Source organism: Biomphalaria glabrata, chromosome 15 (genome assembly GCF_947242115.1).
Source record: "Biomphalaria glabrata chromosome 15, xgBioGlab47.1, whole genome shotgun sequence".
Lineage (NCBI taxonomy): Eukaryota > Metazoa > Mollusca > Gastropoda > Planorbidae > Biomphalaria > Biomphalaria glabrata.
Genome location: NC_074725.1, coordinates 27790473 through 27804526, shown reverse-complemented (window position 1 = coordinate 27804526; position 14054 = coordinate 27790473). Strand labels below are relative to the sequence as shown.

At 33.2% G+C, this 14054-nt stretch overlaps 1 protein-coding gene across 5 annotated transcripts in view; it reads left to right on the top strand.

The window, feature by feature from the left end:
• LOC106051377 (GRIP and coiled-coil domain-containing protein 2-like) overlaps positions 1–14054 on the top strand; it is a 58713-nt gene that overhangs the window by 21953 nt on the left and 22706 nt on the right. For 2 of the 5 annotated variants that reach the window (XM_056011813.1, XM_056011812.1), the window contains exons 12-26: positions 1943–2131; positions 3474–3581; positions 4737–4862; positions 5328–5490; positions 6217–6317; positions 6923–7000; positions 7098–7277; positions 9033–9112; positions 9195–9248; positions 9494–9616; positions 10890–10992; positions 11556–11774; positions 12044–12076; positions 12457–12532; positions 13397–13485. In XM_056011813.1, the coding sequence (XP_055867788.1) occupies positions 1943–2131; positions 3474–3581; positions 4737–4862; positions 5328–5490; positions 6217–6317; positions 6923–7000; positions 7098–7277; positions 9033–9112; positions 9195–9248; positions 9494–9616; positions 10890–10992; positions 11556–11774; positions 12044–12076; positions 12457–12532; positions 13397–13485 (1722 nt within the window). The remainder of the gene's footprint in view (positions 1–1942; positions 2132–3473; positions 3582–4736; positions 4863–5327; positions 5491–6216; positions 6318–6922; positions 7001–7097; positions 7278–9032; positions 9113–9194; positions 9249–9493; positions 9617–10889; positions 10993–11555; positions 11775–12043; positions 12077–12456; positions 12533–13396; positions 13486–14054) is intronic. The other 3 variants (XR_008774973.1, XR_008774971.1, XR_008774972.1) reach the window with 3 other exon arrangements.

Genomic DNA, 14054 nt, shown 5'->3' with positions numbered 1-14054 from the left:
GCCTTGGGCCTCCAATTATGTAAGTCCAGCTCTGATGCATGCCATTGAAAATATTATTAGTTGAGTGCTTATATCCATTACCACTTCCTTACTAAGTGTTTCATTAAAAATATACAATTTAATTAAATGTTAGTATTTATATCTTGTAACTTTTATGATGATATTGTTTTATACTCAATTTTAACTACTTGTGATAAATGGGTTTTTCTTTGTATTAAATTAATTAATAAAAGTATTAAAGTTAGATCCTCCCACGCCGTTCGGCGCACTGGGCAGCAAGCTGTCTCCACTAAGCTCTGTCACTGGCAATGTCTGAAGCCTCTTCCAACCTGGTGTCCACTGCTCTGAGGTCCTCCATGAAAATTTGGCACCAGGTTATACAAGGACATCCCTAACATGGAGACCAATACGAGGAAAGCACAAACAGGGTCGTCCTCCTTGTGTTAGATTATCACTTTATAATTTTCTTTTATTTTAAGCTTCACATTTTGTGTATATTGTATATAAATATTTCTAGTGATTAAAGCAAAATTAAATGGCTATTTCAATATTTCAGGTGATTTCATTTAAAGTAAAATTATTTGGCTATTTTTAATTCATTATTTTTGAAAAAAAAATGAGCTGGGGGTCATTGGGGGGTATGCTTTTACAGAATATATATAACTAAAAATTACTTTTTTCAATGTCAAGTATATATATTAAAACTTTTGAGATCTATTTAGTGATGTAGATATGTTTATAGCAATATTCATGGATTATTGGATAAACAGCAACACAGTTTTAGATTTTTTAGTTTTAGGGGTAATTATGTTGACCCTATTTTTGAATGAATTTACTCATAATTTTTTAAATATGTTGAAAATATTTATTTTTTTTGAATTCATTGATTTTTAAACAATAAAATTTATTTATATTATGTCAATATTGTCATCTTTGACTTTGTTAAAATTAATGCTTCAAAAAGTAGATTGTTGGAAGCCTTATCTGTTTTCTGCCATTATTGGTTTAGATGTGATAATGAGTCAAAGGTTTATAAGGGATTTAAAAAAAAATATTTTTAATTATCTTTAAAAAATTGATTGCAGAACTTCTTATTAATTTCATTGCTAAGTGGATGCTTTTTTTTTTTTTTTATATAACCCATTATGTCTTGAGTAAGAATCTTGGTGAATGCAAATAATGTTTCTTTTATGCTTTTGAGAATGTCTTTGATTCGATTGATAACGAAGCAGGATGTTTTGAAACATAATTAGCGGGAAAGTGGTCATTTTTGCACCATCATTTTTGCTTTGGACATTGTGGTCAGGGGCGTAGCTAGGAATTTTCCATTGTTTGGGGGCACCCGGGGGGGGGGGGGGGGCTTGACCTATTTGGTGGCCCCTGCATTTTGCTTAATATTTATTTTTTGATGTAAAAAGCACTCATTTTGGGGGCCCCCCTCAAGTGGGGGCCTGGGGGGGATTTTCCAATTCTCCCCCACCCTAGCTACGCCACTGATTGTGGTACTGGATGTTTTGATCACATTATATATATTTTTTCTAAGTAAAGTGTTACAGTGGGTAAGGTGCTGAGTTGTTATCAGTGGGTGTGATCATCTGGCAGAATCACCCCTACCCAAAATATTTTTCCAATAAAAGATATATTTATAATTAAATGTAACTTAGCTTCTTTAGTATTAGTTCAATCAATTCTTTTTTAAATGTCTTGTGGTAAAAATAGGGTTCAGTTGTTGTGTTTTTTGTTAATAAATCTGTGTGCACAGTGGCTGAGTGGTTAATCACTTGCTTCCAAACCGGCGGTCTTGGGTTCAAATCTCAGTGAAGACTGTAGTTATCTACTCTGTTGGCAACTGTTAATATCAAAAGAGTAAGTAGTTAGTAGACTCTCACATACCTCTTGTGGAGAGTATTTATACTTAAGAAGTGTATTATTAATGTTACAGAAACTGCAGGCTAGTTTAGATGTCGTACAAGATGAAGCAGAGAAAGCTAAAGAAGACAGGAAGCAGGCCAACAAGGACATTGAGCAGTTGGTCACACAGTTAGCAGATTTGAAAGGTCAGTTGGCAAGCAGTAAAGAGGAGAGAGAAAGTTTACTCCGACAGATTGACACTCTCAAAGCAGATTTAAAAGTAAGTTGCTGAAGTATCATTTCATTGTTAATCTTTTTTTTTTTTATATTCATATAACAAGTTTTGGTTAATTCATATTTGTAAAAATAAGTTTTATATTTAAAAAAATAATTTGCATTGAATTATGTATTTAAGTAGTTGTTGCTGGGTTTTTTAATTTTTTTTTATAAGAAAAATCCATTGTGCAAAAACAAAATATGAATGGTTACGTCCAAAATATTATGGGAACCCTATAATTTGTAGAAAGAAAAAGAAAAGGCCCAGGCCAAAAATATTTGGAATAAAGCAGAAGAATAGTCAGAAAGTGTAAATAAGATTAGAATAGCCAGAGAGTGTAAATAAGATTAGAATAGCCAGAGAGTGTAAATAAGATTAAAATAGCCAGAGAGTGTAAATAAGATTAGAATAGTCAGAGAGTGTAAATAAGATTAGAATAGTCAGAGAGTGTAAATAAGATTAGAATAGCCAGAGAGTGTAAATAAGATTAGAATAGCCAGAGAGTGTAAATAAGATTAGAATAGCCAGATAGTGTAAATAAGATTAGAATAGCCAGATAGTGTAAATAAGATTAGAATAGCCAGAGAGTGTAAATAAGATTAGAATAGCCAGAGAGTGTAAATAAGATTAGAATAGCCAGAGAGTGTAAATAAGATTAGAATAGCCAGAGAGTGTATATAAGATTAGAATAGTCAGAGAGTGTATATAAGATTAGAATAGCCAGAGAGTGTAAATAAGATTAGAATAGTCAGAGAGTGTAAATAAGATTAGAATAGTCAGAGAGTGTAAATAAGATTAGAATAGCCAGAGAGTGTATATAAGATTAGAATAGTCAGAGAGTGTAAATAAGATTAGAATAGCCAGAGAGTGTATATAAGATTAGAATAGTCAGAGAGTGTATATAAGATTAGAATAGCCAGAGAGTGTAAATAAGATTAGAATAGCCAGAGTGTGTAAATAGACTTTTTGTGAAGGCAGAGAGTTAGGGAGGGGGATTGATACTCGAGCGTACAGGCTGGTCTTATTCAATGTAATAGAATTCATACTAGAATTAGCTGGGCAAAGGAATTATTGGGGAATGTTAACTTGTAGGGATTAATAGTGTTATTGTTATGAGTATGACAATGAATAAGAAAAAGGGATGTGTTAGTGTCAAAATAAACAATACGTTACCTGGGAACAAATCAATGTGCATAGCCCGTGGGTATTACTAGTGTTATATATGCTTTAATTAATGAAAATCTTTTCAACAAAAAACGGGCAAGACTAAAATTAACCAGAATTCAATGCATTGTTTAAAAACATTTTTAATACTCTTCTTTTATTATCATGATATTTTCTGCAGGGGAGAGATGGAAGTTGTGATGAGTTGCGAACAAAACTGAAAGCATCAGAGACAGAGCTGTATGTTGTGAGGCTACAACTGGAAGACATCAATAAAGAGAAACAAACTGTAAGTGTTTCACCCTAGAGTTTGTGTATTATTTAAATATCAAGGGTTAAAGTTGATGGTACAAAAATAAATATCCTCTTCATACTGTGAACCCATTCGTTTCTTGCGGTTACTGCTGTAAATAGATACTTCTATCTATATTTTTGTGAAATTGATTGTTTAGATGGGAATTCTAATCAAATTACTGTTTTATTAGGCTGCTTTATACAACTTATGTAACAAAATCTGTTTTAAAAGAACCTTTTAATTTATATATTACTTTAAGCGCTTACCACTGTCTCTGTAGACTATTTCAGAAGTTATAAATGTATACAATCTGTACACAATGACAGATAGCATGGCTCTTGAAGCATCAAAACAATTTTCACTTGAGCACTTGCCATTGTAGTCAACTCCATTTTTGAGTCAAACTCTTGACATACACCAGTACATAGTATCAATTCTCAGCAGAAGAAAATAGGAACATCCACTCATGAAATGTGAGGTCTCAAATGAAGTGCAGGCTTAGATCACACAGATATCAAGGACATGAAGAAGAAGGCTGGTGCCAAACTACATCTGAAATGTATGCTCCCTGGTCGTGCGGTTTGCGCGCTGGACTGTCATTCTGATTTATCAACAGTCCAGGGTTCAAACCCTGCCCGCTGCCATCCCCCGTCGTACTGCAGGAGGTTTGGACTAGGAAGTAAACTATCTTCAACTCTGAAGGAACATCCGAAACATGTAAAACATTTTACAAACAAACATTTATGTCTTGTCTATGTCAATGAATAATTGTGCGAAGTTTCAGCTTGATCCGAGAATGGGTGTGGGATAAATAATGTGTACACACTTTTTACCAGAAAGACAGAGTGAGTTGATATAAGCTTTGTTTAAAATCTACTGGCCAATGCTACTTTGGAGAGCATACATCTAAAGATACTTAAGTTGTCAAACGTGAACTGTTCATGTGAAACCCATGTTAGAAAAAAGGTCTTAAACTTACATTGCAACAGTCTGCTACATGTCCTTCTACATGACCCTGGTAGATGGAATAGGTTAAAGTTAAGTATATCTTAGGTATAAAACACACCTGACGTATGTTTACAAATATGTGTTTAATTGGAATGAAAAAAAATTTTCTCAGTATTTAAAACTTTATGGTTTCCTCTTTAGTTGGAGCACAAAATGGCTGAAGCTGAAGCCAAATGGAAGTCATCAGAAGAAGACTACAAGTCACAGATAACTAAATTGGAAGTGTGCATGAAAGATCTACAGGAACAGCTCATGTCTGCTAGACAGGTAAGGGAGATAATATAACAAGTAGTGACATGTAAGTTGGCAGTATGTATCAGGTTAAAGGAGAAAGGAGATAAAAAAAATAGCTGAATATAAAGCAAGTGTACTAGCATTGACGTGGCAGAAACACAGTGTTTATCCAGGTGTCAGCCATCCAGAATATCAAATTATTTTTTTTTTATGATACAGTATTTAGGCCACTTCAACTCTATTGCACTACTTCTTTATATTGGTATATTGAAGCTGTCTCATAGAACATGTTTCTGAAACACATGTGAACAAGTGGACAGGTTTAAAGCGATATATAAATAAATTTTCTTTATATTGTTAGTGAAATGTACCATTTATTCCGCATTTCGTTATCCGGATGATCTAGTATCAGACAGACCTCGTTCTGGATTAATCCAGATAATCGACTTTCTACTGTAGTGTAAGCTCTTTAAAAAAGTGGTTTAAAAAATATTTCAGTCAATGAAACAAAACAGCATGCTGGACCTGGAGATGGCTGACTATGAGCGCACTTTATCTACACTTCACAATCAGGTAGAGGAGAGGGACAGGAAAATTGAGGAGCTAAAGGCAGAGCTGGACAAACTTGACCAGAGGATCACTCTCATGCAGACTCAAATCAGTAAGAAAGATTAACTTAGCTTAGTCTTTAACATATTTTTTATTTAATTTTTGATTGAAACATATTGAAAACATATAACGAATACAAAGGTGTGCAAAAGATTGATAAATTACCTTTAACCTTTCTAATTACTTGCTTAGAAATTGCCAAAACAAAAAAAAATTGCTTAGATGGTATAAATATAATCTGAAAACCACTCCAAATAAACATATTAAGTATCTTACCAGTAGGTATAAAACAAGTAATTAAATCAAGTGACTGATTTAATAGACATTCAAAGATAACCACTTCTAAGCATCATACCAGAAGGCATAAAGACAAGGAATACATAAGGGCAGATGATAGGATAAGGATCTTTTGTTAGACCAGATTATACTTCACAGATCTACCAAGGACAGCAGAGGACTGACACTATCAATATATTAATCTGTCATTTCATAGTGTCACAGGATAAATTAACTAAACTATTAAGGAACAATTACTGTTACATTGAAGTAGTTTGAATTAGCTTTAAACCATTAGCTCCTTTTTCCATTTATTAAAAGATACATTTTAACTCTTAAGCAAAGAGTGATATCTGGAAATAAAAACAAAAAAGCTAGCATTATTGAAATGAACACATTAATCTAATCTATCATGTGTAAACCATTGAACAGTACTGAGTTAATTAGCTTGATGTGATCTTTAGGCTCTAGTTGTTATCTAAGACAAAATGTTTTTCTTTAGGTGCATCTGAAGAGCAAAGAGTTCAAGCAGATGCTAGAGCCAACAAGCTCAAGTCACTGTTGGTTAAAACTAAAAAAGAATTGTCTGACGCTCGCCAGCAGGTAATGCAATAGTTACTATTGCTTATCTACTTAAAAAAACAAAAACTTTAGAGTAACCATTTAAAATACATGAATAAAGATGAACTATAGATGAACACCAGGACTGAACTTGGGACCTGGTGTTATAGTCAAGCACTGTAAGCTCAACCCTTGAAAAGTAGATTAAATCCTAAAAAAAAAATAGCAGATGTTAATATAGCAGATGTAAAGCAAACTAAGGGGGCAGAGCGGTAAAGCACTTGGTTTCCAAACAGGGTTCTCAGATTCAAATCTGGGTGAAGACTGAGGTCTCTGTGAAGACAGGTTATGAATTTTAGGATTTTTAGGATGTTTTTTTTTAATTTATTTAACTCTGATGGGTAGCTGGCATTAGTTGGGAGAACGTAAAGACGGTTGGTCATTGTGCTGGACATGTCACCCTCATTAGGAGTACTTTACTTTATTTTTTCTATGCAAAAGGTAAAATTTCTCATAACATGTACCATACAACAGATTTTTTTGTTTTATCATTTTGTCATCATTACTTACAATTACTTACAACGTGTTTCATATTCATTTATAATGCATTCCTCATGTTGATTGCCTAGAATTTATTGTTCTTATAGGAAATAACACAGAAGTCTTCAGAACTTCAGCTCAAAGCACAACTAGAAGAAATGATCCAACAAAATGAAGAGCTCAAGGTAAATTGAGAACTAAAGTAGTTTAGGACAATAATCATAATTTTGATAGTTAGAAAAGATAATTTATGATAATACATTTTAATACTTTTCATACTAGGTCCAGATATCAGATTTGACAGTGGAGAGCCAAAAATTGCAGGATAAGGTTAAAGGTCAAAATGAAAATAGTGCACGCACTGTAAAATCATTAGAATCTAAAGTAGATTCCTTGACAGAAGAGCTTCAGATGACCAGAAGAGAGCTGGAGATTATTCAGGCAGACTATGACAATTATAAGGTAACATTGTAGCACCCTCAGGAATTAATATAGATTTGCTAAATACTCTTTTAAGATTTAAAATATCCATAAAATAAATCTTTATGTTCTTGGTCACTATTTTATAGTGAACATTGTTTTAGAATGTGTTCTAATGAGAATGATGAAACCACAATAGGTTGAGTCATAATTAAAATGTGAATAAGGAGACAACTCAAAAATGCCAGAGAGTAAGGTAGTGTTAAGAATATCATTTCATAGAATTATTACTAAATATATATCTCATCTCAAGCTGAATCTGTGTATATTGTTAATAAAAGTTATGTTGAGTTTTTGTGCAGGAAAGTAGGTTGTTCAAGTTATTTAAATATAATACGCCTTCATGAGTTAAGTTGTACTAGCTGTTTGGAGCTATAAACCAACGACCGACCCACAACACACTCACCATCTTATTCACATAATTAAACATTGTATGTTTGCCCACCATTTGTACAATTTCTTCGTTACCCTGCAAATTCTTCATAGGTTCTAACTGGGTGGAAATTGGATAGTGGACAGGTTTTTCAAAAACAACTTTAACAATTTTTCTTGAAATTTGGGGGGGAAATATACTTGCTAATTGAAAACTCTTGTTCAGCCATTAAAATTTGTAAAACTATAATTATTTTAAAATTAAATTAGGCTATTTGGAACACAATTTCAGCTGGCATTCTCACACAACTCAAATGTTGTATTGCATTCAGTAAAGAGTTGAACACATCACTGGACCTTCATGATCATTTTGTGTAGAAATTAGCTATAGACAGTTAATAGAAGAGCTCAATTGTGGTGAAAGCTCACTAGAATGTCTGTGGCATTTTACGTCTCGAGAGACGATCTTTTCCCTTTGCAATTTCTTGTGTGACTAAAGAGGCCAATCCTTGATACACAGCTGCAATCGCAGGTTGGGCATATATATAATCACCAGGCACTGTTGCATTTTCACCCTTCTTTCTGCTTCTGTTGTGTATGACACCTGTAACCCTTGACCCTTTCTTTATGCTCTCTCCATGTGGATCTATCCAGTGCCACCTCTTCCCAGCTGCCAGTGTCGATTTTGAAGAGCTTCATGTCGCGTTTGCATACATCCGTATAACGTAAAAGTGGGCGACCAGCGGTTCTCCTGCCTTCTATTAGATACAGGATGTCCTGTGGAAGTCGACCTACTGGCTCACTGGAATGACTTCTTGTAATATTGAAGCATGACAAGAAATAAATAGAAAAATGATATATCAAAAACAATCAGCTTCATAATGGAGGAATTGATTTTAAACTAAAAACATTTTATTTTAAGTTAGTTGTTTGATGTCAACTGTGTTGGAATGTTCTCTTATCAGAGCAGTTAGTTTAGGCTATTTTTTTCAAAGACAAGAAAATTACTGTGACTCTTATTACATTTATTGTATTTTGTCCTTAGGTAAAATAAAGATTGGACATAAGTATTTTTTATAGGACACCTTTCTTGTCTTTGTCAATATAGAAAGAATTGTCAATCTTATTTTTTTTAAATATTTAATGGATGTCAGACTCAAGAGTTGTTTAGTTTTCAAGATAAAAAGTTTACATCTCTAATGGGCTTAAAATTAGGACTACAACTCACTATACCTATAGTTAACATCTATAAACTCAATACCACCAAGTTAACTCCCCTAAACTCTCTGATCTAGTTAACTCCTCATGCATATCATTACTTATAAGACCCTTTGAGATTTTACATGATTTGTCTGTTATCATCAGGTGCGAGCACACAATGTTCTGAAACAACAGAAGGCAAGGAGTCCTTCTGATGCCACTGTTGAGGTGGATAAACAAGAGAGGTAAGAACTAACAATTTCAAGTCATAGTTGTCCTTCCTGCTTTAATAGTTAGTCACTGACAGCTTCCATTGTTTATCTTCAGAGCCAGATATGAGAATGCCATTGACCAGCTAAAAGGAAAACTCCAAGAGGCCTAGTGAGTGAATTTTGTTTTTAATATGAAAAATCATTTCATTTTACAATTAGTGCACACACGTTTAATCATTTAATAGGGTGAATAAATTAAAGTTGTTTTTTTTGTAAGATATTTTTAATTTCCTTGAAGCAGAAGTAAAAAAAAAAAAAAAGAGAATTAGTTTTTCAAACATTTATGGAAAAGATTTTTTGCAGCTGACTTAAAGAATTAAAGAGTTTGTTTTTCTTTTTATTCTTCATTCCCAGTGACAAATTAGAATTGTCAAGGAAAGATTTGGAACTATTACAAAATGAACATGACCACTTAGCACAAAGGCATTCCAAACTGATCAGTGACTTGGAAGACAAAGAAACTCACTTTAAATCAAGGTTAGACAATTGAGATGTTATATCTAGGTAGTTTCCATCTCTGAGCTGTGATTGACATGAATGACTAGTTGTCACTTGAGTATTGTGTGACATTTGGGCTCGTAATTTATGAATGTTGGCTTCATCAGGCTGAATGACTAAGTATAACCTGCACATTTAACATTCAGATATCTTCTGTAAAATGACTGAGTTAAAAAAAAAAGAGGTGCGGTAGCTGAGTGGTAAAGCACTTGGCTTAGGACTGGGGGTCCCGGGTTCAAATCCTGGTGAAGACTGGGATTTGTACTTTCATTAGGGCACCTGAGTCTACCCATTTCTAATGGGTACCTGACATTAATTGGGACAAAGTAAAAAGTTGATCGTTGTGCTGGCCACATGACACCCTCATTTACTGTGGACCACAGAAATAAATGACCTTTACATCATCTGCTCCATAGATCACTCTTTGAGTAGCAGACACAAATAATAATGATTGAAAAAGTTTATCACGATAAGATTTCCATATTCATTGGACGCCACAGAATGCATAGTAATACACAACTTAATATAGAATAGATTAATACAATCCATATAACTTCAATAACAAGCTCCTTTATAGAAATCCAATTTATCACACTTCACTTATAAACTGACTTATGGACTGACTTAGCACTGTCTTAGAGACTTAACTGTTTCACCACTGAAACTACTTGACTACTAACTGAAATATCAACTGATTTCATAACTGTCTTATGGAGTGACTGGCTCATAACTGACTTACAGACTCACCACCCTCGGTGCAAGGTTGAATCAATTCACCCATGAATGTTGTGAGTTTAGCTCAATAAATATGCATGTTGGTGTTAACAACTTGTGGCACCAACTTTGAGGTGGTGACACTAGTCTAACACATGTATACATGGAGGTGTCAGGATGTTAGTACATTTTAAGATAGAGATACATTACAATTTAAAAAAAGGCATAAGATAGAGACCCCCAACTTTGAGGTGGGGACACTAGTCTAACACATGTATACATGGAGGTGTCAGGATGTTAGTACATTTTAAGATAGAGATACATTACAATTTTTAAAAAGACTTAGGATAGAGATGCATTACAATTTTTAAAAAGACATTTACTTTTATTATGTATATAATATATAATATTTTGCTTTTGTTAACTCTTTCTCTCTGTAATTATTTACCACTTTCTGGTAGAATCAACGTTGGTATCGTCAGTTAGGAGAAAAAGAGTTAAGTGTATACAATTTTTAATCCTTAATTTCTGTGTGCAGGTTGGAAGAACTACAGAAAGACAAAAACAGCTCAGTCAATGAGCTGATGGAGAAAATCACCAGTCTGGAAGTCCAGAAAACATTTTTATCACAGAAACATAAGGTAAGTGCCAGAGAGAGGCAATATACAAGTGAGTCATACTGCATACTAGAACGTGGTAGTTTTTAAAAAATCTGATTCATTTCAGACAGAATCTTTTTTTTGTATCTCCCTCATGTATTTATAATTGCTTAGGTGTAACATTATTCCCACAAATCTTCATCAATCATTTCTTGAATGTGCCAGTCATTTTATTCATAACTCAAATGTAAACATATGTTGTCTATTTTCTAAATCTGGCACTCGTTATTATTTGTATTTATTATTTGCTTTGGGTTAAAATGATTATTAGACTTTGGAAGATTAGGTTCTTGGGTGTAGAAGTAATTGGTTAGGCATCTAGATGTAGGATTTTAACAAACTTGGTACTGGGGATCTTTTTCTTTATGGAGTTATGTCCCCTGCACAGCAATAGCCATTTTACTTACGTCCTTCAGCTTGGTTGCCTTCTACTATACCTTCTTGGTGCTACTTCCTGCTAAAATAATTGATTGGGATTGTGTTGTTTGAAAAAAAACTCGTCATTGAAACGTGAAATAATTTAAAATTATACTCTTGTTTTTCAGGAACATATTGTCAGACTGAAAGATGACCATGAGAGTGCAATAGAACTACTTCAGAAGCAGATGGAGGTTTCTGAAATGGATAACATTCGCTTGCAACGGGAGATACAGAGCCTCCAGCGTAGCCTAAAAAATAGAGAGGAGGCAGGAGGAGAGCACTCCTCTCCACATGACTTCCATCCTATCACAGTGCACCCTGGTGAGGAGAGACAGGAAGGGGAGGTAATGTTTTCACAAAGTGAAGATTTATATTTCTAGTACATGAATTTGAGTATCAAAATAAATAATCATTCTTAATTAATAACTGATGTATTTTTTTTTTAATTAATAAAATTTATACAAACTATTTTAAAACTGTTTACATATTATTTTTATTAAATGCCTTTTTGTTTTATAAGTACTTTCATTCATATAAAGTGCTATTTATGTTATAGCTAGCTTGCATACTCGTTGGCATTTGAAATAGTTCATCATTTATTTGTTATTTTCAGGGATCAGAAGTTGTTGATACAGAACCTGTCAGGGTAAAAACAAAACACTTTTGAGTTATAGTTTTTTTTTTTGGCTTTTTGCTTTGTGTCTTTAAAATTTCTCTTATTCAATACAGCAATTCAAAACTAACCAATATCTGTTCAGAATCTTTGTTTAAGTTAAAGAGTAATTATATCTATCTTATGTTTTGAACCTGTGAATATCTGTTAAGAATGTCAAGACTTAAAGTTAAAAGGTAATTATATCTAATGGCTTAAACCTGCAAATATCTGTTAAGAATCTCAAGACTTTGTTTAAGTTAAAAAGTAATTCTATCTAATGGCTTAAACATGCGAATATCTGTTAAGAATCTCAAGACTTTAAGTTAAAAAGTAATTCTATCTAATGTTGTGATCTTGACTGTAAATTTCAGTTGCTCAAACCAAGTGCCCAGCCACCAGCATTTACATTTGAACAGCTTATTGCCACTCCCATGAATGAACTACCTGGTGTGTAAACTGTGCCCTGTTTTTTTTTATTATTATTATTATTATTATTAATATTGTCTGTAATGTCAAAGTCATGGGATACAAACTTTCCTTTTGACAGCTTTGGTTGGTACATAGAGCAAGTGATATTGGTTTCACATGCTGTTATTGCAAGCACAATGAAAGAATGACTTTATGCTCCATACATAATGTCATGGTATTAAATTTGAGCTACTTACAATGCCCTCATTTTCTCAATCCCATTTTACTTAAAATTTAAAATTGTGTTTTCATTATAAGAAATGGCAGACTTATTACTTAGAATTAGCACAGGTGATGTCTGAACCCTCTTCCCACCTGTTCTTGAGTTCCTTGACGAAAGTGTGGCACCATGTTATTCGAGGACGTCCCTTTGTGCAGTTTCCTTGTATTTGCCTCTTATGTCATTGCAACTCTTGGTATGCATAATTTATTCTGTTGGAGGAAACGTCCTGCAAACCTCATGCGATGCTCGGTCACAGCTTCATTAAGTGGTTGAGTCCCGGATCAGCATAGAATTTCTCAAATCCATCTTAGCCATTTTTGTTTAGCAACATTTTGTCTTTTCAATTTTGGCGGATGACAATAGTGTTAAGTAGGTGAAATTTTGTTTCAAGTCCAATAGCTTGGCTTGTCCAAATAGACAACAGACATTAATAAAATTTTGTTTTTCGTATATACTTAGAATTTTTGTAATAGTTTTAGATTGCATAGGTTATTAATTAATAAGAATCACAAAATCATCTGAATTATTTTATCAATGTTTTTAATGCAGTATTGAGTAAAGTAAAATAAAAATATTATATAATAACATTTCATAATATATTTGTTGAATTTTTACTGTAGGTATGAAGTCACCCCCACCACAGGTAGACGAGGAGACATTGAAGATGAATTTGTCTGTTTCACAAAAGAAAATAGAACACCTGACAGAGGTGAGTCCAGGTGGTTTACTCTTGTGTGGGTTAAATCTTATGATTTTAAATTTATATGACATGCAGCATCTTTATTTTACTCTACTTCTAAAATATGCAAAGTATTGAAATTGAAGATTTCAACTTATTAAGGCTTAAACAATAGAATGAGTGATGGAAACTTTATTTAATCTAATGAAACAATATCACATTAGGAATCCCATGTTGGCACATTATTGCCAGCCGAATACCAATATTTTTTCAACATCATAACTTACAAAATATCTTGAATTAAATGCCAGTGTGTATATTTATTAGTGTGTAGATTGTAGTAGTTAGCATGTAGTTGTTAGTGTGTTCTATGCTTTTCAAAATATCTTGCTTTTCATCCATTTTCTCTACAAATTTTATTGATAAAATAGTTCTACTTTTTACTTTCATCAAATTTAAATTTCACATTTAACATTAGCTGTGAGCTCCTGATATAGGTACTAACAATGCTATGTCTATCTACCATTCAAAACCACCTGAAATTTAAAAAAAACCTTATTAAAACAATGAGGATAATCTGTAAGCTATGCCATCACATG